Genomic DNA, 24317 nt, shown 5'->3' on the forward strand with positions numbered 1-24317 from the left:
CCGATATGAAACTTAAACTGTGATTCTGAAGAATGCATAAATTATATCGAATTTCCATTTAGATATTTTTATTTTTTGCATCTTCACGGAAGTGAATGCGTCTTGGGCACTAACCATAAACATCTTACCTACCTATATAGCCCTGATCTCTGCCCTCACCCACTCACTCACCCTCTCTCTCTCCCTCTCTAGTCCAGGAAAGCGGTCTGGTGGTGCAGGCTCTGAGGCTCAACACCATGTCCAAGCTGACGTTTGCCGACAGCTTCCGCTTTGACGCGCTGGTCAAGGACGTCTTCCCCGGGGTGAGCTTCACGGACGTGGAGGACCAGATCCTCACACGCGCACTGGAGCAAGCCTACAGCGAGGCCCGACTGGAGCTCATCCCCAGCCAGGTGCGTGTGCGTGTGCGTGTGTGTGTGTGTGTGTGTGTGTGTGTGTGTGTGTGTGTGTGTGTGTGCGTGCGCGCTTGCCTACGTGCCTGGGTACCGGCATGCGTGCTGCCTGCGTGCGTGCCTGAGTGTGTGCCTGCGTGCGTGTGTGCAGGCGTGGCATGAACATTAGCACGTCCCTTCTTCTAATAAAGCAGGATTTGCAGACATGGATCCACCCGTACATGAATATCACAGACAGCTTCACGAGGACATGATTATAGTCCTCAAACATAGCCACCAACCAATAACACGCCTTTTATTATGCTGCAACAAATCCAGCTCATAATATGTGAAGGGTTACGAGGTAGAGCCCCAGATGGCCCTGAGTGTTGGAGCTGTTTTCCCCCTGCAGGTGAAGAAGGCCCTGGAGCTGCAGGAGCAGCTGAGACAGCGGATGGGCGTGGTGGTGGTGGGGCCCAGCGGAGCGGGCAAGTCCACCCTCTGGAGGATGCTCAGGGCCGCGCTCGGCAAGACGGGAAAAGTGGTACGTGGGCCCAGGCACAGGCTCCCCCTCACAGGCTCTATGCTGGACACTGTTTGTGTTCAGCTATCTATCTGTTGTGGTGGGGCTGGTGATTGTTGGGATTTATATAAAGCTTTAGACATGATATTGATGTGTTAATTCTCAGATAATGCATGGAGTTCTAGATGCATATTTTGTGATGCCAGTCACGCACCAACTGAGGAACAGAGGGACTCTTTGAGAAACGTTTTTTTCTATAAATTAACTTTTAACCTCTCTGGTGAACCCCCATGCAGGTGAAGCAGTACACCATGAACCCCAAGGCCATGGCCAGACAGCATCTGCTAGGACACATAGACATGGACACCAGGGAGTGGGCCGACGGGGTGCTCACTCACAGTGCCCGGAAGGTGGTCCGGGAACCACAGGGTAACCCCACCCCACAACCCCCTTTTAAAGTACCACACCTGGTTCAAAATATGGAAGAAAAGTCTCAATGAATGTGTGAATGACTTTGTTTATTCCATACATCTGTCCAAACGTTCATCTATGTATTCATGCATGTATTCATTCATCCCCTCATGCACACATTTTTATTGATGTTTTCATCTTTTTACTCCTCCATCCATGCGTTCATTTGTTTTGTTCAGTCACAGTCATCCATCCATCTGACCCCGGGACAGATCTCTACTGTTGTGTTCAGTGGTTCCTCTGCTTGTCTGTGGTCCCCAGAGGTGAGCTCGTGGATCGTGTGCGACGGAGACATAGACCCTGAGTGGATCGAGAGCCTGAACTCCGTGCTGGACGACAACCGGCTGCTGACCATGCCCAGCGGCGAGCGCATCCAGTTTGGACCCAACGTCAACTTCCTGTTCGAGACCCATGACCTCAGCTGCGCCTCCCCGGCGACAATATCCCGCATGGGCATGATCTTCCTCAGGTCAGGAACGTGTGTGTGTGTGTGTGTGTGTGTGTGTGTGTGTGTGTGTGTGTGTGTGTGTGTGTGTGTGTGTGTGTGTGTGTGTGTGTGTGTGTGTGTGTGTGTGTGTGTGTGTGTGTGTGTGTGTGTGTGTGTGTGTGTGTGTTACAATAATGCCTTCATAGTTCCGATGCACGTGTATGTGTTTGTAGGAGTCTGTGTATGTTTACAGATGTATGTGTCTGTGTGAGTGATTGAGTGTGTGTGTCAGGAGGGGGGGGGGGGGGGGATGTTTATCTTTGTTTCAGCTTGTGTATATGTGTATATCTCTGTTTATGTTTCTATATATGTGTGTGTATCTCTCTCCCCTCCATCGACTGCGTCCTCTGACCTCTCTCTGACTGGTCCCCACTAGTGATGAGGACACAGATGTGGGGGCCCTGGTGAAGTCCTGGCTGAGCGGACAGCCCCAGGAGTGCCGGGCCAACCTGGAGAACTGGCTCAGCGACTACTTCCACCGTGCCTTGGACTGGGTGCTCAAACAGGTGAGCACTACTTTACTTAGTGAAGGTTCAATTGGAATAATGAATAGTGAATTTTACCTCAAATTTTGTTATACTGATACATTATTTTACTGAAATTATATTCTCAATAAAATGTTGAATTTGAAAATGAATCAGATGTTTGAAATTAAATTTTAATTTGAAATATAACATTAGTTTGATATAATGTTAGTTTGATATTAAATGTTAGTTTGCAATTAGACGTACATTTGGAAATACATTTATATTTGAAATGATTTTAAATTTCAATTTGAAATGTACATTTTCAAGGCCATTTGACTTCTGTCACTCACCACCGTGTGCCCCCTCCTGCCTCTCTTCCTCCGGCCCCCCGGTCAGAATGAGTTTGTGGTGGAGACCAGTCTGGTGGGCACCGTGTTGAACGGCCTCTCCCACCTCAGCGCGGCGGCCGAGAGGGGACAGTTCATCGTGGGACTGCTCAGAGGCCTGGGCGGGAACCTCCTCCTCAAAACGCGGAAGGAGTTTGCCAAGGAGGTGAGGCACATAACGTCCTTGTGTGGATAGAAACAACCTAGCTCCAAGGGCAGGTAGCTCTTTTTGCCTGGGTATTGGCCGTCCTGCTGCTGGTTTGAACCCCAATGTTAACTGCTAATCCATAGGCATCCTTCCGAGAGATGCCAAACCAACAACATGGATCCAAAATCACCATAGGTTGCTTTAGTCTGTGTACAATATGAATATTGCATGTTTTTCCTCTTATGACGGAAATGTTGCTTGCCAAGTGGACTTTTAGCAAGTGGACTCTAGATGTCAAGTTTGACATCGGATTCCATCCTGCCGCCACATGTGACTGAGTGTGTGTGGCGATGCGTGTGCTCTGCAGCTGCTGGGCTGGGCCCGAGAGGATCCTCCGGACCACAAGAAGCCCCTGGACACCTACTACGACCCGGACACGGGCCGCCTGGCCGCCTACACCCTGCAGCGGCCCGAGGGGCTCTGCCTGGAGCAGCTGTCCCAGCCGCACACACTGCCGGTCATCCGGACGGCGGACGCACAGCGCGGCCTGCAGTGCTTCTACCAGTGGCTCACGCCCCCCCACAGGCAGCCCTTCATGGTGGTGGGCCCCGAGGGCTGTGGGAAAGGGTGAGGGGGCACCCCAGCAACACCACCACCGCCACAGAGACGCATCCAACGCCCAACTCAACTGCTATTCTCTCTCACTCTCTTATCGGTTTCTTTCACACTCTTTGTGTACATTAAGGGCAGACGCTGTTTACCAAAGCGACTTACATTTAGGTACATTTGTCAGAAGAAGGAGAAACATCAATATATTGCTGTCGGTACAGTAAGGATGTTCATAGAAACAAGCACCGAGCACTATAAGCATTATTTTAAGTGCTAGGACTTATAACATACATACTTTGTCTGCTTATTGATCTCTTGCTGTCTGTTTGCTCTCTTTCTCCCGCTCTGTATCTCTCATGACATGGCCTCTTTAGGCGTATTCTGTTGCACACACACATACACACGCTCTCAGACGAGGTGGACGGGTCAAAGTGATTCACACAAAAACATATTTTTGTTTTCAGTTGATCGTCCTTGGAATACCTCACAGAAATCATAGTGAACCACACACACACACACACGCACACGCACACACACACACACACACACACACACACACACACACACAGCGATTAACGTACACACATGAAGACACACCAAAAACGTACACATGTACACAATGATATGCTTATACACTTACAAATGGCAGTTTTCTGTAAGGTTAATGTATTTGTCTTGAAACATTTCCCCCCCTTCTAAGGAGTTAGGTAAGGTTAAGGTTTTTGTCTCATTTCAGTTATTCGGTTTTATTTCGGTTACCGGTTACCTTTTATAATACTTGGTGAAACAACATGAACTTTTTGAATGTCCTCAAACCCTGCGCAATTTTCTTAAAACCCTACCATACAACACTAGTGATGATAGTTCTATCCCATTCATTAATAGGTCTGCCTGTTTGGGCTTGTAACAATCTGGTTTCTCTTTCTGTCCTCCTCCATCTCCTCCACCTCCTCTTCATTGCTCCCCCATGTGCCCCCTCTCTCCAGCATGCTACTGCGCCATGCCTTCTCCACCCTGCGCTCCACCCAGGTGGCGGTGGTGCACTGCAGCGCCCAGACCTCGTCGCGCCACGTGCTGCAGAAGCTCAGCCAGACGTGCCTGCTGCTCAGCTCCAACACGGGCCGCGCCTACAGGCCCAAGGACTGTGAGAGCCTGGTGCTCTACCTCAAGGACATCAACCTGCCCAAGCCCGACAAGTGGGGCACCAGCAACCTCATCGCCTTCCTGCAGCAGGTGGGCGGGGTGGTTGAAATGGGCTGCAGTGTGAAATTCAAATGTAACATGGGTTAAATTGAAGCATCTCTTGAAGCAAAATTGAAGCAGGTGAAGCATCAAAAAAATTGAGATCCGTGTGACACTAACGGATGTGTCCTCAGTATGAACTCAATCCGTGGGCTCTTCAATGTAAACGCAAATAGCAATCCCTTTTTAATTCAATTCAATTTTTTTATTGACATTGGTTACTTCACATTGTTTGTTCACATGTGGCACAGAACCTCACATAATGTGCAATTTACTTAGGCAAGGCACCTTTATTCAAAGAGCACTTTTCATACACAAGGAACACTTTTCATACACTAAGTGCTTCACATAGGCCTACAATAAAATAGAATTATAAAATAGAATGGATTACTAATAGAAAACAGAGGCAAAGTTAAAAAATGCATTGTAGAAAGTTCAGTGTATTTAAGATTTAACCGAAAGCTAAAGCAAACATAAGTCTTCAGTCTTGTTATAAAAGTGGTCAGAGTTGGGGCAAGTATTAAATCCTCTTACTTACTTTGAGATTTGCCTCTTGTGTCTCTTGTTCAGGTGTTGACATATCAAGGTTTCTATGACGACAACCTGGAGTGGGTGGGGCTGGAGAACATACAGATCGTGGCCTCTATGTCCACAGGGGGCGCTGTGGGGAGACACTCACTCACCCCGCGCTTCTCCTCCATAGTGCGCATCTGCACCATAGAGTGAGTCTAACCAAGAAGGATCCCGCTTGCAATTCCTTCCATGCCCTGCATGAGGCATTCGTGTGTCTCTTAAACTGTATCTATCCTATTCTTTGTGCTGTATGAATTATACGCGTGTCTCTTTATCATTATCTCTTAATGCTGTCCTTTTCTTTGTGCTTTGTGAGGCATACGTGTGTCTCTTAATCAGTATCTATTATGCTGTCCTCACCTTATTTTTATATACATGACTTGCATTACTTGCATTACTACAATGAGAACTGTGTCTTTTTCATTGTGGTTCTACTGTTTGGAACCCCTCCCCCACACAAACGCAATGCTTTCATCCCATCTTCCCTTCTTCTGTCTACTCTGCTACTATTTTTCATTCTTACTCACTATGCATCATTTTTTGTAGCATACTAAACATACAAGTGGAATGACGCACAATGCATAAACGATAACACACAAAGCAACCTCTGAATCCCTTTCCCCTTCTCTTTCTAAATCCTGGGGCTTGCGTGGTCGTTGTGCTGACCAGTTACCCGGAGCGGGAGCAGCTGCAGATCATCTACTCTGCGTACCTGCAACCCGTGCTGCAGCACAGCCTGGGCAGCCAGGCGGCCTGGGCCAACGCCGGCAAAGCCCACCAGCTGGCCGGCTCTCTGGTGCAGGTGTACGAACAGGTAGGAGGCCAGCGCCCAGATCCAGAATGACAGGGCGCCAGAGCGAGAGCGCGCGTTCTCCCCCGCCCCCGCTTTGGTTTGTTGCGTAGCGGAGCCTGCTATTGTCTATAAGGCGATACCATCTTTTGGGGGTAATGCCTGTGGCAGAACCATCCCCCCCACCCCCACCCACAACCCACAACCCCAAAGCCTTTCACGGCACACATGGCATGCAGCCACTGGCACTGGCATCTCCGCTCGCAGGGCTCTGGATGAGAGGGGTGGAGATAGAAATGTGCTACCAGGTGTTACAGCAGCCATAAACACAGCATTGTACCCCATTGTAGCGCACGGTGTAACCTAAGCTCTATGGTCTCACCAGAGGCAATAGGGCCCCGCGTGTGGGATTCCTGCGAGTCCCTGGCATCGGGGAGAAACACCGGCAGCAACAGCTGGTGTTGAGGGGCTGCTAAGCAGGAGCAACCTATTATGGGCCTGAGGTAGAGGCTGTTGGCCGTTGAGGGAACACGGAAAACACATGTTTAATGATGCCATGTGGCTTTAGGTTCAGAGAAGAGCATGTGGTTGAGTACGATACGAGGTACACCGTCTAATCTCACCCATGTTGCACTCTTTTAGCAATTGACACATATTCATATTTGGCGATACTTTTTGTGTTAAGAAAAGTAGATGGCATAGTCTTATGTAATGGTGTTATCATATATTATGTGTTTCTTAATCTGGTTTTGTGTATGTTTTTCCCATCGTCAGGTGAAGGCCAAGTTCACGGTGGACGACCACAGCCACTATCTGTTCACACCCTGCATCCTCACACAGTGGGTGCTGAGCCTGCTCCGATACGACCTCACTGCAGGTAACACGCCAGAGGAGTTATCCACACTACACCATTTAAAACCTGATCAATTTGTCAGTTGTGATGCCAAACAGAGCAGAGGGGGCAACCGGATGGAAATAATTGGCTAACGTGGCATTCTGTAAACTCAATGTGTTAAAGTCACCTTCCCGCTCAATCCATATCCCCCCTCCGATGCTTTTGTCTCTCCCCTCTTATCCCTCTCGCTCTCTGTCTCTCACAGCCATCCTCTCTCTCTCCTCTCCCCGCTGTCCTTACATCTCCCCCCCCAGTCCGCGCAGAGGCATCACCAGACACACGCACAGACGCACACTTATTTTCTTTTGCCATGCTCAGCACTTTTGCTCTGCCTTGGCTCCCGTGCTCGCTGGTAACCTTCTAGGGGAAGTGAGCAGCAATGAGGAAGTGGATGTACAGCAAGTGCATAGCTGAGGTTGGGGAATTACCCAAGTGTTCTTCAAAACAAACACTTGCATGGATACTATTATGTAATCTCAAAGATATCAAAGAAATTGATGAGTTATGTAGTCGCATATCCCAATTGTTTCAAACAATGTTCAATGTTTTTTTCAAGGTTAGGCTCCGTTACATTTGCTGGGGGAATGGAGGGAACGTGTCCCCTCCAACTTCTAAAAAACATGAAATTGTCCCGTCCCCCAAAATATATATTATTTCTGCATGTAATTGGAAAGATATATTTAATAGAAGCTGACTCAACTTCCGGATATAATTCAGACATAAACACAACACTTCCAAAAGGTTCTGTTTGTCCCCCTATGTATCCTGCTCGGTGGTTTGAACCGTTGCTTTATACGACTGGCACCTTACACGTCTATGCCTGTTTTCAGAGAATGAATTGTGCTGCATTGTGTGGCCCTGAAAAATAGATAAATGTGTAAAGTGATGGTCTAAAGTGATTCATTAATGTACTGTATTTTAAGCTACTATTAATGGCTGTGTGCATGTTACACCAGATAATTGTATACATTGGTGATATTAATGATGTCTCCTCCAGAAAATAGTCCTGAAAATATTCCATGTTTGATGCTCAATGCTGTAATATGCCCTTTGACCCCAAGTTACCAGCCAAACACGCAAAAACAGGAATTCAGTGGAGACTTCATTTATTTTATAGGATGTTTCAATATTGATCTAGCTTGCTATGAATCCTTGCGGCTATTTCATTCAAATGAAAAAATAATTACGTGAATAAACATGACTAAACGTCAGTAAATACAACTTTAATACATTAATTAATCCGTGAACATGATTTCTGAGTCAATGTCAGATTGATTTTCCCCGGCTGACTGTCTTCTCTGGCTAAGTATGTTAATACAGGGTGATGAACTTAAACAATAGTAATTGCTAGACGAAAACCTCGCCTGTCAACGTGCTCTCATCAGTCTCTGTGTATTTGGCCCTGTCTCTCTTCTGTATTGTACTCAATCAACACGGGATAACGTTTGTTAAATATGTGGCTTCTGAGAACCCTAGCTCTGTCTGGGTCATTCAGCAGAGATAACCATTTTGTTTCGTTTAATTTAACAATAGACGACAACCTCTTTGTCTCTTTTACTTGCATCAGAAGCAAGGGACTTGTGTGTTTGTGTGTATTTATTACTTTTGTCTATAAAATAATTCCTGGATAATCCTTGTGTGGAGTTATGTTCATAGACGGTATATTGATAACCTCTTTAATCAAGCCTGTCTCGGAGGGGAATCGCTTCATGCTTTGCTGTTACCATTTATCTAGGTCACTAAGGAATGTGGTTTATATTCAATCATTAATAATCTCTGATCATGTTTTATGTTCAATTATATTATCTTCTGGCTCTAATCCTGATTTAGCAAACCAAATAAATCAAAAATATGCAATATTATATGAAGTTTCACTGTATATAAATTCAATAAATTACTAGAGATCAGTAGATATCCGTATGAATACTACTTTGTGCTCCATACTTAACCTGATGGTATGAAGACATGGTTGTGTGTGTGTGTGTGTGTGTGTGTGTGTGTGTGTGTGTGTGTGTGTGTGTGTGTGTGTGTGTGTGTGTGTGTGTGTGTGTGTGTGTGTGTGTGTGTGTGTGTGTGTGTGTGTGTGTCTGCCCTAGCTCATGCCAACGTGACTGACAGCGTGCTGGAGGTGGTGGCCAGCGAGGCCAGGAGGCTGTTCAGAGACAGGCTGGTGTCCTCCAAAGACCTCCACGCCTTCAACAACATCCTGTCCTCCGTCCTCCAGGGGGACTGGGGCTCCGATGCCCTGGACAACATGAGCGGTACGGACTTCCCGCAGACGCACGTCATTAGTATTGACTGATTGAACATATGCCTCACCTTCCTCCACAGGTCATCAAAAATGAAAAATATGACAACTTTCTGTAACACCTTCTGAAGCTCTGTGTGTGTGTGTGTGTGTGTGTGTGTGTGTGTGTGCGTGTGCGTGCGTGCGCGCTGCCACTAACTGTGTCTCATTGCTCTCCCCAGATGGGTTCTACGTGACGTGGGGGGCCAGTGAGGGGTCCGTGATGGCCCCGGGCCAGTCTCTCCCCCCCCACGGGAAGCCGCTGGGACGCCTCAACTCTGCTGACCTCAGGGAGGTCATACAGAAGGTACCCACCTGAAGTCCAGACATGAGACATGCACATCAGGTTGTTCTGTACTTCTGAATGCTATTTTTGAAATTATACCTTTTACTGTAGCATCATTAGCATTTTGCTATTCACTGCAAAACCTGGAAATAAGGAGATAATGTGGCCCTGGTGACCAAAACGCTAAAATTAGATTTGGTTAACCTATCAAGCTAATTAAAACCTAATTATGGATTGCTTTTCTTTTCATTAAAATGTTCACACCGGCAAAAACCCAATATCTCGGTGAGGTAAGGCAAGGTGAGGGCACAAAGCTAATCCAAATCATCAGTAGAACAACTGGGGGGATGAATGAGAATGTGTTGGAAGGTCACCTGTCCACTTTGTACTCATACCACACCGTCTGCATGCCCTTCATACCTTTCATACTGAGATGGACTACCTGCCAGGGTACCTTTTCACCAGTCTCCCTCCCCTCCCCCCCCCCCTTCCAGGGGGTGGTGCTGTACAGCCGTGATAACCGGGAGCTGGACCTGCTCCTCTTCTGGGAGGTGTGTGACTTTGTGTCCCGGGTGGACCGGGTGCTGAGCCGCCCCGGGGGGTCGATGCTGCTGGCGGGCCGCAGCGGCGTGGGCCGGCGCAGCGCCACCTGCCTGGTGGCGCACATGCACGGCTACACGCTCTACACGCCCAAGATCTCCCGCGGCTACGCCCTCAAGCAGTTCAGCAACGACCTCAAGGCCGTGAGTCTCCAGCACCCCCCCCGGAGTGCGCTAGCGCGGATTTGCTTCGTGTTCGTAGCGCCACTATGCCGATGAGACGGTTTTTTATCATAGGGTTTTAATGGAGCAAAGCACACTGAGCGCAATTGTAGATTGTGATTTTTCCCTGCAATTTTGATTAGGACTCAAGTGTATTTCCGTCCAGACGTGGCCGCGTGCTTTGGGCTTTACGCCGCTGATACAAATTAACTAATGATCTTGAAAATCATCATGCTGTTTGATTTTACTTGTGTGTAGCTCATTTAAAAAATCAAGACTTTTTACTAAATAAGAATTTCGTTGTTGCAAATGATGTAGTGTACTCAGTTGGATGAGATGGAATACTCGGCCGGCAGATGTGACCGGGAGGAGTGCAGTCATGAGCGTGTTCATGAATCGCACATTCTGGGATAAAATGTACCAATTTATCTGGAATGATGTCTGCAGGTAATGCAGCTCGCTGGACTGGAGGGCCAACAGGTGGTTCTGCTGCTGGAAGACTATCAGTTTGTCCACCCAGCCTTCCTCGAAATGGTCAACAGTCTCCTGTCCTCAGGTGTGTGTGTGTGTGTGTGTGTGTGTGTGTGTGTGTGTGTGTGTGTGTGTGTGTGTGTGTGTGTGTGTGTGTGTGTGTGTGTGTGTGTGTGTGTGTGTGTGTGTGTGTGTGTGTGTGTGTGTATAATGGCAGTATGACCTGGCCAAGTTTTGTGAACCGTGTCCAATGGGGAAAATCTATAAGCCGAAAAATTGCCTAATCACCATATATATAGATAACACAAATAGTAAAATTAATATTGATGACAAAGGCATAATGTACCCGTAATCATGGGTCAATTGACAAATAATGATGTGTGTGTGGGTTCAGGCGAGGTTCCGGGTCTGTACTCTCCAGAGGAGCTGGAGCCTCTCCTTAGTTCTCTGAAAGACCCTGCGTCCAAGGACGGATTCACGGGGCCACTCTATAACTACTTCTCCTACAGTGAGTCCAATCCTCTGTCAATTTCTCCATCACTGGTTCGTCTCTCTACATTGACAATATTCGTCAAAATGACTGCTGATGCTGACAACCTGTCTATAATGTGTGTTCTCCAGGGATCCAACAGAACCTCCACATAGTGCTGATCATGGACTGCACCAACTCCAACTTCACCATCAACTGTGAGAGCAACCCCGCCTTCTACCGCAAATGCTCAGTGCAATGGATGGAGGGCTGGTCCGAAAGCAGCATGAAGAAGGTGGGTGATGGGGGCGGAGGTGGAGGGGGGAAAAATAATGCTGCTGAGAGATGGGAAAGCCTTTACAGTTGTTTGAAATGCATTTCTATTTTTTCATTTTTCTTTCCATTTTTTCCCCATTTTTTTAAACTTCCAGTAGTAATCCAAAGATATATTTGAATTAGCTACATGGATCATTAGTTACATTAATTAAGTTTTACTACGGTTCAATTTAATAAAAGGAAAGATGAGAGCAAAATCCTTTCATAATATGAAAGACATTTTTATGAAATAATCGTGCCTTTGTTAGTTTCTGACTTAATAAGATACAAATATACAGACTCTCATCCATTAGCTCGCAGCCTGGAGTCTTGAGGGCTGGGAGAAAATATTCCTACCAAACAATGTAATCTACAATATAAAGTGTTGAATATAAACTTGAGACCCATTTTCCTTTGTCAGATTCCTGAGTTGTTGCTGGAGAAGATGGACGGAGTTGGGGAGCAGGGTGGAGGGGACAAGACCTGGAGCTCAGGTAACCATGTGACCCAGGGATCGGCCTTATCCAATCAATAGGTTGTTTTAGTTTTTATACAACCTTGTCTTGCATTGATTGAACGTTATCATAGTTGAAGCAGTTGGTGTTTGGTGTCTCTGGCCTGTACAGATTATCATAAGGCATGTGGCGTTCAACTGCTGATCGGCTTCTGCTGGTTGTTCTCGCCTACAGTCCATTAGACTATGTAGAAAATGCAGGAAATATTAGACATGATTCTAACAGAGCGTATAATCGACCAATCCATCGCAGTATTCACTTTATGAACGCGAGATCCAAGAGGATTTGTGATCAATGCTGATCTAGAGAGACACCGTGGGAGTGCTGTGTAACCTGCATGATGGTCAGGCTGACCATCAGAATCATTAGGTGACAAGGCTTGAGCTCAGCCACGCGTCCTTCCCCAGGCTCCGGCCCAGCGGACCTGTGCAGGCTGTTCCAGATGGTGCACGAGTCGTGCCGGGAGCACGGCGCCACGCCCCGGCAGTACATGGCCTTCCTCAAGGTGTACACGGCCATCTACAGCAGCAAGCAAAGCCAGCTGGTCACTAAGAAACAGCACCTGCAGGTAGAGCAGAGGGAATGCGGCCCTCACACACTGCACCTCATATGCTATGTCCTATGCAGCATCCCCTAGAGTCTTGCTTATAGTGCATAGCGCTTATTGTGTATGGAGTCATAGGGTATATGGATTAAAGTATAGGTTATGGGGTAACGTGTAGCGCTTTACCCTATTCTTTAAGCCCTATGCTTCCATACACAATATGCACTATACATTATGGTGGCTACACCCTTCAGCCTGCTTCCATTCCAAAAGTTGTGCACCACGTTAAAATGTTACCATGGTATCATAGCCAAATCTTAGGCCAACATAGCTCTAAATGGCTGCAAAATAAAAATCAACCTTGTTTATTCCATTGAATAGTGATGACTTGCAAACACTGAGCACATGCAGAACCCAACCTTCTGTGTTTGTGTTTGCTGTTGGTCAGGCGGGCGTGGCCAAGTTGAATGAAGCCAAGGCCTTGGTGGATGAGCTGAAGAGGAAGGCTGCAGAGCAGAGCACGCTACTGAAGACCAAGCAGCAGGAGGCTGATTCTGCCCTCCATGAAATCACAAGCTCAATGCAGGTGTGTATGGAATGGTTTTAATAGTACCGTATTTTCCGGACTATACGTCGCTCCCGAGTATAAGTCGCATCAGTCAAAAAATGCTCCATGACGAGGAAAAAAACATATATACGTCGCATCGGTGTATAAGTCGCATTTATTTTTAAACATTTAAACAAGAACGTTTAGTCTGGAGAGACTGAATGAAATTGCAATAGCAATATAGGTGTGTCGGTCCCTCGTAGTTCTGAGAGTATACCGAATTCAGTGACACCGGGATTCCACCGGACGCGTATGCGCCGCGGTCAGATGCCTTCACAAGTCCAGCGGAGGGCTCCAGTTTTCGCCGGCCAAGTCATGCGCTGTGATATGTGTGACAGCTATGTTGCACAAAATTGCAGCTAAGGCTGGGGTAGCTTTGGTTGAACCGGAGGACATTGAGGACGAGAATATAATTTATTCGGTGGTGCAGTAGGCTTGCAGCGTTCAGTTGTAGGCCTAATGAATGACGGTGCCCTCTTGCGGCCGAGGATTATGTACGCACAATTTTGGCATATAAGTCGCTTCGAAATATAAGTCGCAGGGCAAGCCAAACTACAAAAAAACCGCGACTTATAGTCCGGAAAATACGGTAGTCTTAATAGTAGACATCCCGTTGATGGTTACATTGTCATTATTGTCATTGGAGAAATATAATTTAAAAATACTGTCAGCAAAAGTTCTTAGAAGAACGAAAAATGGATCATAATACTAAATCTGGCATAAGCTCATGGCATTTGAATGCTTTAGACTTAAGGTAGGAAGCAAAAAGAGAAAAAGTGACTTAATAGAAAGAAACTTACATATTTGATTGTGTAGAACAGAAGCAACACTATTACTCTAATATGAAACTAGCTTTAAATTCAGACTGAACCTAAATTTGTGCTCACATAAAATACATTTTCTTTCCCCCCACTCATAGCGGGCTCACATGCGAGCAAAGGCTTTTTTATTTTTTTGCTTACATAAAATACATTTTCTTTTCTCACACTCATAGTGTGTTCACATGCTAATCCTTATCTTATATTGATGCATATGAGACCATTTCTTTCACACTAAAGCCTATCTGTCCACGCTTATGAGCACTGTGCGTGTATACGATACTGATGTGCAGTACCGTGCTTATCAACATAGTTCACCTCACACAGCTCTTCGTAAATGGTGGGAGAAACATTGGTACACACACACGCATACACATTATTAAAAGCATGTGATTTAAAGTCAAATAAATAATCATAATGAATGCACAACAATATATTAAATACTTCAGTATCTACATCTTGATGCTGAATCCTATTTTGAAGAACTCTCAAGTAAGAGTGTAGCTGTTGAGTAACTCTTTGGAGGAACATTTTCAATGAGGTTGTAGATTATAAAGTGAAGCTGGTCGTTAAGATCGGTGTAATCAATTTGTCAACCCCATCAACACCAACCGACGTAAAACATCTCTGCAAAGATAAGCAACCAACAAATCGGATGGGCAAAACGCCACGCTGAAGATAGCAGATTAAACAGAGACACTGCGGTCAACTCTTATACGGAGACTTGATTAAACCGAGTGGTGCCCGGGTCTCCAGTGAGTGAGAGAGATATTTTAAAATGGCTCCTGGTGGCGTATTGTGTGTCGTTCCATGCAAGTCTGACTCTACACCAGGCAGCGTTTATCCTCCTTTCAACTCTCAAACCCCAGAGCTACGCACAGGAGAACTTCTTCTGTGGAGGACTATTTTGTCTCTGAACTGACGTGAAAAGCTCTCTTCTTTTTCTAACAGTATTTTTTTCGGTATACATGCACATCCACGTGATTCTATTTCTGCTGCTCCAAGGAACGTATGGATCGTTGTGTAGACAGACAAAATGAAGGAGAGGAGAAAGTATGAAGAATGTTGGTTAATTAACCTCCTTTTCTTCTCGGTGTTGGAGTGTCGGTTCCTACCGAAAGAGAGAGATAGTGAGCACGAGAGAGAGTGAGCACGAGAGAGATGGTGAATAATTACTCTGCAGAGCGGTAATTAGCGAGCGGATTCGGCCCTCTGGGCTGAAACAACTTGTGTCTTCTACTGAGGCAGCAGCAGCATGACGTATGGCTGGGCCAAACAGACCCAACAGTCAGTCACATTGGAGCGGGGGAATAGATGGATCTGTGGCTGGATGATGAAGAACAAGATATTTGTAGCTGTCAGCAGTGGAAAAACACTTGAAAGAGATGGTGGGGGGAAAAAAACGAGTAGATAAATACTATGCCGAAGGAGGAACTGTCAAAATACAGGAATAAAGCATGGAATGAATGGAAGATGAAAAAGAAAAGAGTGATGCATATGAGAGACACAGAGAGAGAGAGAGAGCGAGCGCTCGTGTGAGCGGTGTAAGAGAGATCAATCGTGCCAAACACTTGCTCATCTTTTGGCGCTCCCCTCTCTCCAACGCCTGTCTGTGCGTTTTGCCTGTCTTGCTAAACCAGGCTTTTTATCTTCCACACAGGGAGAGAGGGGGCTTTGGGCCATGTGCCTGAAACATCTTAATCTTGGCCCGCCTCAGTGAGACTGATTTACATTTTAACAGCGTGTTCCTGCGCCTCCTTCTGCTGCGCTGCAGCCTGTAACGTCTGCAGACAGGAGGCTGGCCTTCCCTGGGTGGATACTGATAAGTCTTCAAAATAAAATAGCGTACTATTTATGTGTTCAATTGGAGCGTGCTTGGGCTCAGTGTAAAAACACATCAGTGGGGCCGTTTATGGAGTAAGACCAAAAAAAGAGAAATCATCCATAAAGCCCAGGGAAAGAGGATAAAGAAGCTATTTATCGGAAGTCCTTCAGAGGGCAGCATTACGTGCATTCATAATGTATTAAAGAAAGGTTCCCTGGGAGAATCCCTGTTTTTTAGCACAAAAGTGAAAAGACAAACGTTAAAGTGGCATTCTCAAAGATGTTCATGCAACTGAATGTGCTATCTATTGTCGAATGAGGTTATATAATGGTGTCTGAGCCTATGGCCCACTGATGAAAAGCCTTAGGTGTGCAGTTTAATGAATGTTACAAACACCGTTTGGATCTGTGGGAATAATTACCAGCCATCGCCAAAGGGGTCGCCACTCAGAACGAAACGAAAATCTTTGAGATTTACAGTTAAGGATTCATGTGGAGCGCAGGATCACAAATCTAATGAGATTGATGACGGTGAACTTCACAGAACGCAGGCGACCAGAAGACGGAGATGGAGAAGCTAAAGGGGAAGATGTCTCAGGAGCTGTCCAAGATCGAGGAGAGGACGGGCAAGATAGACGATGAGCTGCAGGAAGTGCAGGCAAGGACACAGACCGAAGACGATGTTTTTGTTATCAATTTATTAATTATGTGTGTGTATATTATATGTATGTATGTGTATGTATGTATATATGTGTGTGTTTTTTATCTAGATACCTTTTCATTCATTTATTTGTCTTTTTGGGGTTTCCTTAAATTCTATTCCCCTATTTGATTCTATTTCAAATTCACAGAAAAAACATTCACGAAAACGTAATAAAGCCCCACAAACAAATGACTGTAACTTCCTGTTTCACCTCTTCACCCTTCCTCCCTCTCCTCCACCCTCGCCACCCTGTCCCTCTCCCTCTCCCTCTCCCTCTCCCTGTCCCTCTCCCTGTCCCTCCCCCTTTCCCTACCCTCCCTCTCCCTCTCCCTCTCCCTCTCGGCCCTCCAGCCCCTGGTGGACGAGGCCAAGAGGGCGGTGGGGAACATCAAGTCGGAGGCGCTGTCAGAGATCCGCTCGCTGCGCATGCCCCCGGACGTCATCCGGGACATCTTAGAGGGGGTGCTGAGGCTGATGGGGATCTTCGACACGTCCTGGGTCAGCATGAAGAGGTAAGGCTGGGGTTAGGGGTGATGAGGCTGATGGGGATCTTCAACACGTCCTGGGTCAGCATGAAGAGGTAAGGTACGGAATGACACCAGAGGAAAAAGTTCACCTCGAACGTGGCACAAGAGAACAGATTGACAAGAGGAAGAATGTCAAGCAGGAAAGTGGATCCATAGCAGAGGGAGTCATTTAATTGACAGAGTGCTCCACACCACACGAGTTCTCGGGAACAGATGATAGAGAGAGGTCAACTGATTTAGATGGAGTGAGGGGGGGGGGGAAGGGTTGGTAGGGCAGCCATTAGAATGCATAGAGGTGAAGACAACCACATGAGTCTCTTCTGCTTACCGTCCTTGTTCTTTAAAGAAGATGTGGAGAGCAGATAGAGGTGGAAGATGGGATAATATAGAATACATGGAGTAAGCTGCCATATAGACTCACACACGCACATCTTTTGAACATAGGGGGGAGATCAAGAAGTGCAGACTGCAGGGAGGGAAGCTTATGAGGAATAGAAAGTATAATATTCTTAGGAATTAACTAAAGGTTGTATTGAAGGTTGAGTACAAAAAAGGAAGTAATATTCATAAATTAACCAACCTGCTGTTCAGGGCTTTCGATCCAACCAAGGGTTGCGCGTCATTGAGTTTAAAGTCAGGTCCTACTTTTAGATTTAGATTTTCACATTGCGCACTGTTGCCCTGGCGCTGACCAGCTTTTTAATGACATCCTGATGGACACGGTGATTGAGCCAGACAGATGGAAGAGATGTTATCTACAGCCTCAGGCTGCGCTTTGCATGTGTGTGTGCGTGTGCACGTTTGTGTGTACGCTGTCCATGGTGTGTGGGTTTGTGCATGCGTGTGTTTGTGTGTGTGTTTCCTGTTCATGCAGTATAACTGAATTGCTCAGTCTCCTCACAGGCAGTGCAAAATATGATCAGGCCCACTCATGACTCATGCTTATGCTGCTTTGAGCAGGGATGAAAAAAATGTGTGTGCGTGTGACGGGCTCTGAGTTTAGTATTCGAGTCAGAAACTAAATAGCTTGCTGTTTGCTCTACCATTAGTCATCAAGCCTAATACTCCCCCAATTTTATGCTTGAATTAGCATTAGCCGCCTAATTATCCGCTTAAATCTCTCTTTTTGCTCTGCTGTCTTTGTGTGTGATGATGATGTGCCTGTCCTGTTTCCCTCAACACATCCCTCTTTAATACCATTACTGCCTCCCCATTTGCCATCATCTTACTCTCTTTCTCTCTCTGTGTGTGTGTGTGTGTGTGTGTGTGTGTGTGTGTGTGTGTGTGTGTGTGTGTGTGTGTGTGTGTGTGTGTGTGTGTGTGTGTGTGTGTGTGTGTGTGTGTGTGTGTGTGTGTGTCTCTCTTTCCCTCTGTCTGTGTCTCTCTCTGTGTGTCTCCGTCTCTTTGTCTCTAGCTTCCTTGCGAAGCGTGGTGTGCGGGAGGACATCGCCACGTTCGAGGCGCGGGACATAACCCACGAGATACGGCAGAGTGTGGAGGAGCTACTCCAGAGAAACAAAGCCTCCTTCGACCCCAAGGTCGGTGCCGTCTCGATATCTGATCCCATGCTACAAAGACAAAGCTTATGTCAGAGCCTTTTTAGAAATAAAAAGGAATGGAATGGAGCTGAGGCTGATCAAAGTAGTCAGGATTAAAGTAGATAGTCTGATCCAGAATGTAATGGGATATTTTAACCTGGCATTATCCTTTTACTGTTGACCGAGTCAGTCGCCTATACAGCATTGTCATTCTGGATAGATATTTGAATTTCGTTAAGAGACTCGCATGGGATGGTCGGTTTTGATGCAGTGTTTGTTTGATCTGAGCCGTGGTCGTTGATGATTTTGGACATGGAGTGTTATAATTGTCGCCGCACTCCCATCTGTCAGAACGCCAAGCGAGCGAGCACGGCCGCAGCTCCTCTGGCTGCCTGGGTCAAGGCCAACGTCCAGTACTCCCACGTCCTGGAGAGGATCGGGCCGCTGGAGAAGGAGCAGGCCACACTGCTGGAGTATGGACGCACGCACAAGCACAAGCACATGCACACGCACACACACACACTATTTTGAAATTGATTCAAAGTATGCGCAAACAGCTTTTTGGATCAACATCGTATATATGCCTGTATAATATCCTAACATTGGTGAAATACAGTTTATTTTAGACTTACCTAAAAGCCTAATGGTGTGTGTGTGTGTGTGTGTGTTTGTGTGTATAGAAACCTAAGGAAAACGGAGAACAGGAAGAACAAGCTAGAAGACCAGCTCAACTCCGTGGGAGCCAAAGTCAACGAGCTCAAAGAGAAGTACGTTCCCCCACATCTGTTCCTCTCACCCATTTATTGCCAGAAGCAAGATTACCCTTAATAAGTCCCGGGAAGGTCAAGTCATGTCAACCAGCGGTCCGGTGAATGACACAAAACAGTTATCACATGGGTTCTTTTTTCGTCTGCTTATCCTTCCTTCTGCCATTTCTGTTTGATCATTCAGTTATAAATGAAGGACTATATCACTGTTATTCAATATAATAATCACTTGTTTTCTGAACACTCTCTCTCGCTCTCTTTATTCAAATCAATCAAATTAAATTCCAAAGGTTCATTGGCATGAGAAACAAACGTTAACCTTCCCAAAGCAGTTGAACTATTAGGAGTTCAAAGTATAAAGCGTTAAATACAAAATATATGCATATCAAATATTTTTTACAAATATTTTTCATATTCATGGTTTGCTATTACGTAGTTAAAGTCCAGTCGGATGATTTATCTCTCTCTCCCTCTCCAGGTTCCAGTGTCGCACGACCGAGGCAACTAAGCTGGAGGTGGAGGTGACCAAGGCCCAGGAGACCATCACCGCCGCCCAGCAACTCGTCTCCCAACTGGACGGAGAGCACACCCGCTGGAACACACAGGTGTGTGTGTGTGTATGTGTGAAATGTATTGAAGACATTAATTAATTCCACTCACATAGTACTGACTGATGTGAGGGTCACAATAGGTGTGTGTGTGTGTGTGTGTGTGTCATCGGGGGGTGGGTCTTTCTGTCTTTAGTCCCTCCTGGCTGTTTTCCTTCCTCTCTCCAGGATCTGTCTGTCCTTAAATTAAAACACTCAATCTCCCTCCGAGCTAAACACAGGCAAACTCTGACATGAACGCCCGCACGCGCACAAGCCCCCCCACACACACACGCGCACACACATAAAGGTTAAAAGAGACGCCGTATTGTAGACATGTACCGATTTAACTTGATGTAAATTTTTTGCGTTCAAGCTTTGATAATGCAGCACTTTAAATCGTATTTTATAAGACTGTAAACAATGTTGTTTAAGTGGTTCAAAAACGTCTTTAGGAACGGTTTAAAGCACTCTAAAACGATGTGTAAGAAGTTCCTGACAGCTTTTAACCACAGCAGTCAGTCACCAGTCAAATGAACTCCTCCTGATTTTCGCAGCCGAATTAACAAACAACCAAGAGGCATAGATCTAGGGCTACAATAAAACACATTACACCCAATGGTCCTTTTCCTTTTGTAGTTTTGCCTCCTCTGTTTGTGTTAAATTGATTATCCCATGCTCTGGGCTAAATAACCAACTTCCAGTTAAACCAAAAACATCTGGTTATATGTTGCCACCCCTTCCCCTAGCGGGGGACGTAACATCCACATTAAACACAGTCGATCAAGACATATATATGGATCAGTATGCTAATTTCCAACAGTTAAAGGACAATTCCGGTATTTTGATCATTGGGCCCCCTTTCTGGTTTGTTTAGGATGAAATAGAGTGGGTGACACCGAAATTTGAACTATAAGTCCTTTCTCGGGTATTTGGCTCATTTTGAATCGCTCCTGCCTGCTCCACAATGGTTGTCTGTGTGCATACACAAACCTGTCAACCCAGCAACCCTAAACGTTCGTTTTCAAAAATGTGCAAGTAACCGAGTGGTTAGTGGCATTCGTGAAGTTTAAAAAAAATATATCGGCGCAATATATGGTTTCCATCCGTGTTAGTTGCTAAATGGAACTATTTTTTCAGATACCTCACAACCGCATATAAACTTCCGCAAAAGGTCCCACTCCGTGCAGCACCTACTTTCGACGTCCGTCGGCATCTGCCTGCACTTCCCACAGGCACACCACCCGCCCGTGATCGTGGGGACCGCTTCCGCCGGAGCTTCAGGCGCCTCCGTAGCCCTAGCCTCCATCTCACGTAGCTCCTCTTGGGTGAATTCTGGTTCAAAACGATATCCTCTGCCGTCAAACTCAAAATCGAGTGCGTCCTCCAGAAGCCACCTTTCATAATCCATTTTCAGTGATTTTCTATGTGATTTTCCCTAATCCGAGGTGCGCACGGTACAAGACTTCAAACCCATAGACATGTTCAAACCAACGTAAACAGCCCACCTTTCCGGTTCGGCGGAGTAATATCATCGTGCAGTAATGAGTCTTCCAACTGAAATCAACTGGCGATAAATGTGCAATAAAACACGACAGAAACCATATATTGCGCCGATAATTTTTTTTTAAACTTCACGAATGCCACTAACCACTCGGTTACTTGCACATTTTTGAAAACGAACGTTTAGGGTTGCTTGGTTGACAGGTTTGTCTATGCACACAGACAACCATTGTGAAGCAGGCAGGAGCGATTCAAAATGAGCCAAATACCCGAGAAAGGACTAATAGTTAAAATTTCGGTGTCACCCACTCTATTTCATCCTAAACAAACCAGAAAGGGGGCTCAATGTTCAAAATACCGGAATTGTCCTTTAAGGGAAAAATAATGCGCTGATCGAAGTGAAAATAATGTTAAGCCCGCAGTGTATCACTGAATTAAACGTTGATTAAACACCCAATATATCCTAGGGCCCATGAAGGGTGGCCTTGTGAAGGGAATCCACAGCGGTGAACTGTGTGCTAATGCTGTGGTCTGACTTTGGTTGTGGTCTGACTTTGGTTATGGTTGATTTGGGGAAGAGGGTTCATAATGACTGGCTGTGACATTCAAGAGAAGGAGTTAATTTGACTATCAATACGCCTTTTATTATTATTGAACACACTATTCTAGACGTTCACTAGCCGGCTTGAACGCTGTATTTAATGCGTTTTAGAGTTCATGAGAAACGGTGTAAAAGACGCAGCGCTAGAACAGTTCGTTATACAGCCTAATAGAACACAAGGGGTACAATACGGCCCTCTGAACACTGTATCTGAGGTAAATTGATATCAATTCTCGCCTACTCAGTGGTGACTCTTTTGGCCTTCCCTGCACACACATGTGCACAAACACACATTCAATGCTTCCCCTCATGGCCCTCACCCCAGTCACCCAATTAACTTTCCATTCATATTCCTCCTTTCACTCTCCCTCTCTTGGTCTCTCCCGCTCTCCTCATCTCTGCCCTCTACCCTCTCTTCTCATCCACACACAGACGCATCCACGCACACACAAACTTGGCCGAGCTTCATTCAGTACATACAGAAACACACAGAGAGAGAGAGCGGCAGGGCACCGGGTTCAGGGCCTGCTTGAAAGAGCGCTGGTCCGCCTGGCGGTGGTCCGACATTTGACCCAGCGCCCCATGGATCCACAGTGTTTAGTGTCCGTGTGGGGGCCCACAGATGGCCCCAGCCTGGCAGGCTGCAGAGTGGAGCGGCGCGGACACCTGTCGCAGCCATTAGCGCCGCGATGAGGCAGCCGGTGGAGCCCTAACGCCCGGGTCCCCGCCGCTATATCCCCTGCGTTAAGTAGCCATTGCTAGCCACCGCCGAACACAAAGTAGCTCCCGCTCGAAGGGAGGCTCATCACCGCTCGTCTGACGGTTATTATGGGAGTCCCTTAGGATGTTTGGACGGGGTGCTTGGCATAGATGAGTGGCTCTATCTCAGTATGTTTTTTCTCGTCTCCTGGCCGTCTCTTTACTCTATATATCTGAATTCCATGATTTGTTTTTTTTATTCGTCGTGGCTCTTTTCTTAAAACATGGTGATGTGGGTAAAGGGGAAATGTTCCCTTGCAACAACCTGTTCGTCAATCCTGCTCTCCATCTCCATCCCTCCCTCTCTCCCCCATCCGTCTCCCTCTGGTGGCGTTCCCGCCTCCCTCTCTGTCTGCGTGTCCGCGGTCGTCTAGGTGTGTGAGATTAAAGAGGAGCTGGACACGCTCCCCATGAGAGCCATGCTGGCGGCCGCCTTCATCACCTACCTGTCCTCCGCCACCGAGGACCGCAGGAGACACTGTCTGGACACCTGGATGACACACTCCGGACTACAGAGTGAGGAGGACTTCACCCTCTCTAGTCATAACGTTAGATTACAACTATCCACCATGGATAATGGCTGGGAGGTTTGTTAAAGGGGCAGGAGACGGGTGTAAAATCACTTTGTTTTTCCCTATCTCTCCGTTAAAATTCTTCTCTGCTCCGAATTCTTTCAGAGGAGAGGTGTGTTTGAATGTGTAGATCCCCATCTGGGCAGATATAGACGTATAAGTGGCCTCATATGAGGCATGGAGGAAGCTTTTTGGACCCTTATAGTATAACGCCACGGTGTGTAGTGCTACAACATATTACTTGCTTAAATTATCACAAAGTTAGCGTGGGTCGTAACCATGGGGATAACACTCCTTACTTGAACTTTCAGCCCAAAAGGCCTTTTTCTTATATCATAGTGTCGAATGTCAGCTCAAACAGGAGGTTCACCCACACTAAAAGGCCTAATCCCATTCAGCTTTCTGCATGTATTCAATGATCTGAAAGGATCCACGTTGCTACTCAAAAACCAACAAAACGCCCCTTTTGCCGTTCCATGACCTAGGCGAAGACGTGCAGTCCTCCAGAGTGTTGTCCCTGTGTTTTCAGCTTTAACATGTTTATGATGCCGGATGCTGCAAAAAATGTGTGGTCAAACCTATAAAGCTCTCACTTCATAGGTTTGAATTATAGAGTAAACACTTCATTGGGCTGGCTTTATTGTTAAAAAAACGTGCCAAGACATTTAGTGCTATATCATTTCGGGCTTTGATTTCAACTGAACACGTATAAGTGGCCACTTATCGCCGTGCTCTGTCGACCCTCATGAGGGCATGAGGAGCTCATAATTGATGGAGGCGTGGTTCCTGTCACTGCTGGTGGCCACAAGCAAGACCCTCCATTGGTCCTCTGCCCTGCTGTGTCAGAAACTTGAACCAATCACGTCTCTCTGGAGCAAGTTTAGCAACACCGCATCACAGA

The 24317-nt window shown here is 46.3% G+C and overlaps 1 protein-coding gene across 3 annotated transcripts in view; it reads left to right on the plus strand.

Annotated features, from left to right (window-relative positions):
* LOC130406305 (cytoplasmic dynein 2 heavy chain 1) overlaps positions 1 to 24317 on the plus strand; it is a 136089-nt gene that overhangs the window by 41590 nt on the left and 70182 nt on the right. For all 3 annotated transcript variants that reach the window (XM_056611802.1, XM_056611801.1, XM_056611803.1), the window contains exons 41-67: positions 193 to 392; positions 784 to 915; positions 1191 to 1323; positions 1627 to 1834; positions 2229 to 2358; positions 2716 to 2871; positions 3221 to 3480; positions 4449 to 4695; positions 5275 to 5426; positions 5947 to 6091; positions 6842 to 6944; positions 9059 to 9223; positions 9432 to 9556; positions 10030 to 10278; positions 10744 to 10852; positions 11162 to 11275; positions 11389 to 11531; positions 11973 to 12045; positions 12474 to 12634; positions 13059 to 13196; positions 16404 to 16517; positions 16914 to 17074; positions 18504 to 18627; positions 18979 to 19100; positions 19308 to 19394; positions 19873 to 19999; positions 23219 to 23360. In XM_056611802.1, coding sequence (XP_056467777.1) covers positions 193 to 392; positions 784 to 915; positions 1191 to 1323; positions 1627 to 1834; positions 2229 to 2358; positions 2716 to 2871; positions 3221 to 3480; positions 4449 to 4695; positions 5275 to 5426; positions 5947 to 6091; positions 6842 to 6944; positions 9059 to 9223; positions 9432 to 9556; positions 10030 to 10278; positions 10744 to 10852; positions 11162 to 11275; positions 11389 to 11531; positions 11973 to 12045; positions 12474 to 12634; positions 13059 to 13196; positions 16404 to 16517; positions 16914 to 17074; positions 18504 to 18627; positions 18979 to 19100; positions 19308 to 19394; positions 19873 to 19999; positions 23219 to 23360 — 4020 coding nt within the window. The remainder of the gene's footprint in view (positions 1 to 192; positions 393 to 783; positions 916 to 1190; positions 1324 to 1626; positions 1835 to 2228; positions 2359 to 2715; positions 2872 to 3220; positions 3481 to 4448; positions 4696 to 5274; positions 5427 to 5946; positions 6092 to 6841; positions 6945 to 9058; positions 9224 to 9431; positions 9557 to 10029; positions 10279 to 10743; positions 10853 to 11161; positions 11276 to 11388; positions 11532 to 11972; positions 12046 to 12473; positions 12635 to 13058; positions 13197 to 16403; positions 16518 to 16913; positions 17075 to 18503; positions 18628 to 18978; positions 19101 to 19307; positions 19395 to 19872; positions 20000 to 23218; positions 23361 to 24317) is intronic.

The sequence above is a fragment of the Gadus chalcogrammus genome, chromosome 16 (assembly GCF_026213295.1).
Source record: "Gadus chalcogrammus isolate NIFS_2021 chromosome 16, NIFS_Gcha_1.0, whole genome shotgun sequence".
Classification (NCBI taxonomy): domain Eukaryota; kingdom Metazoa; phylum Chordata; class Actinopteri; order Gadiformes; family Gadidae; genus Gadus; species Gadus chalcogrammus.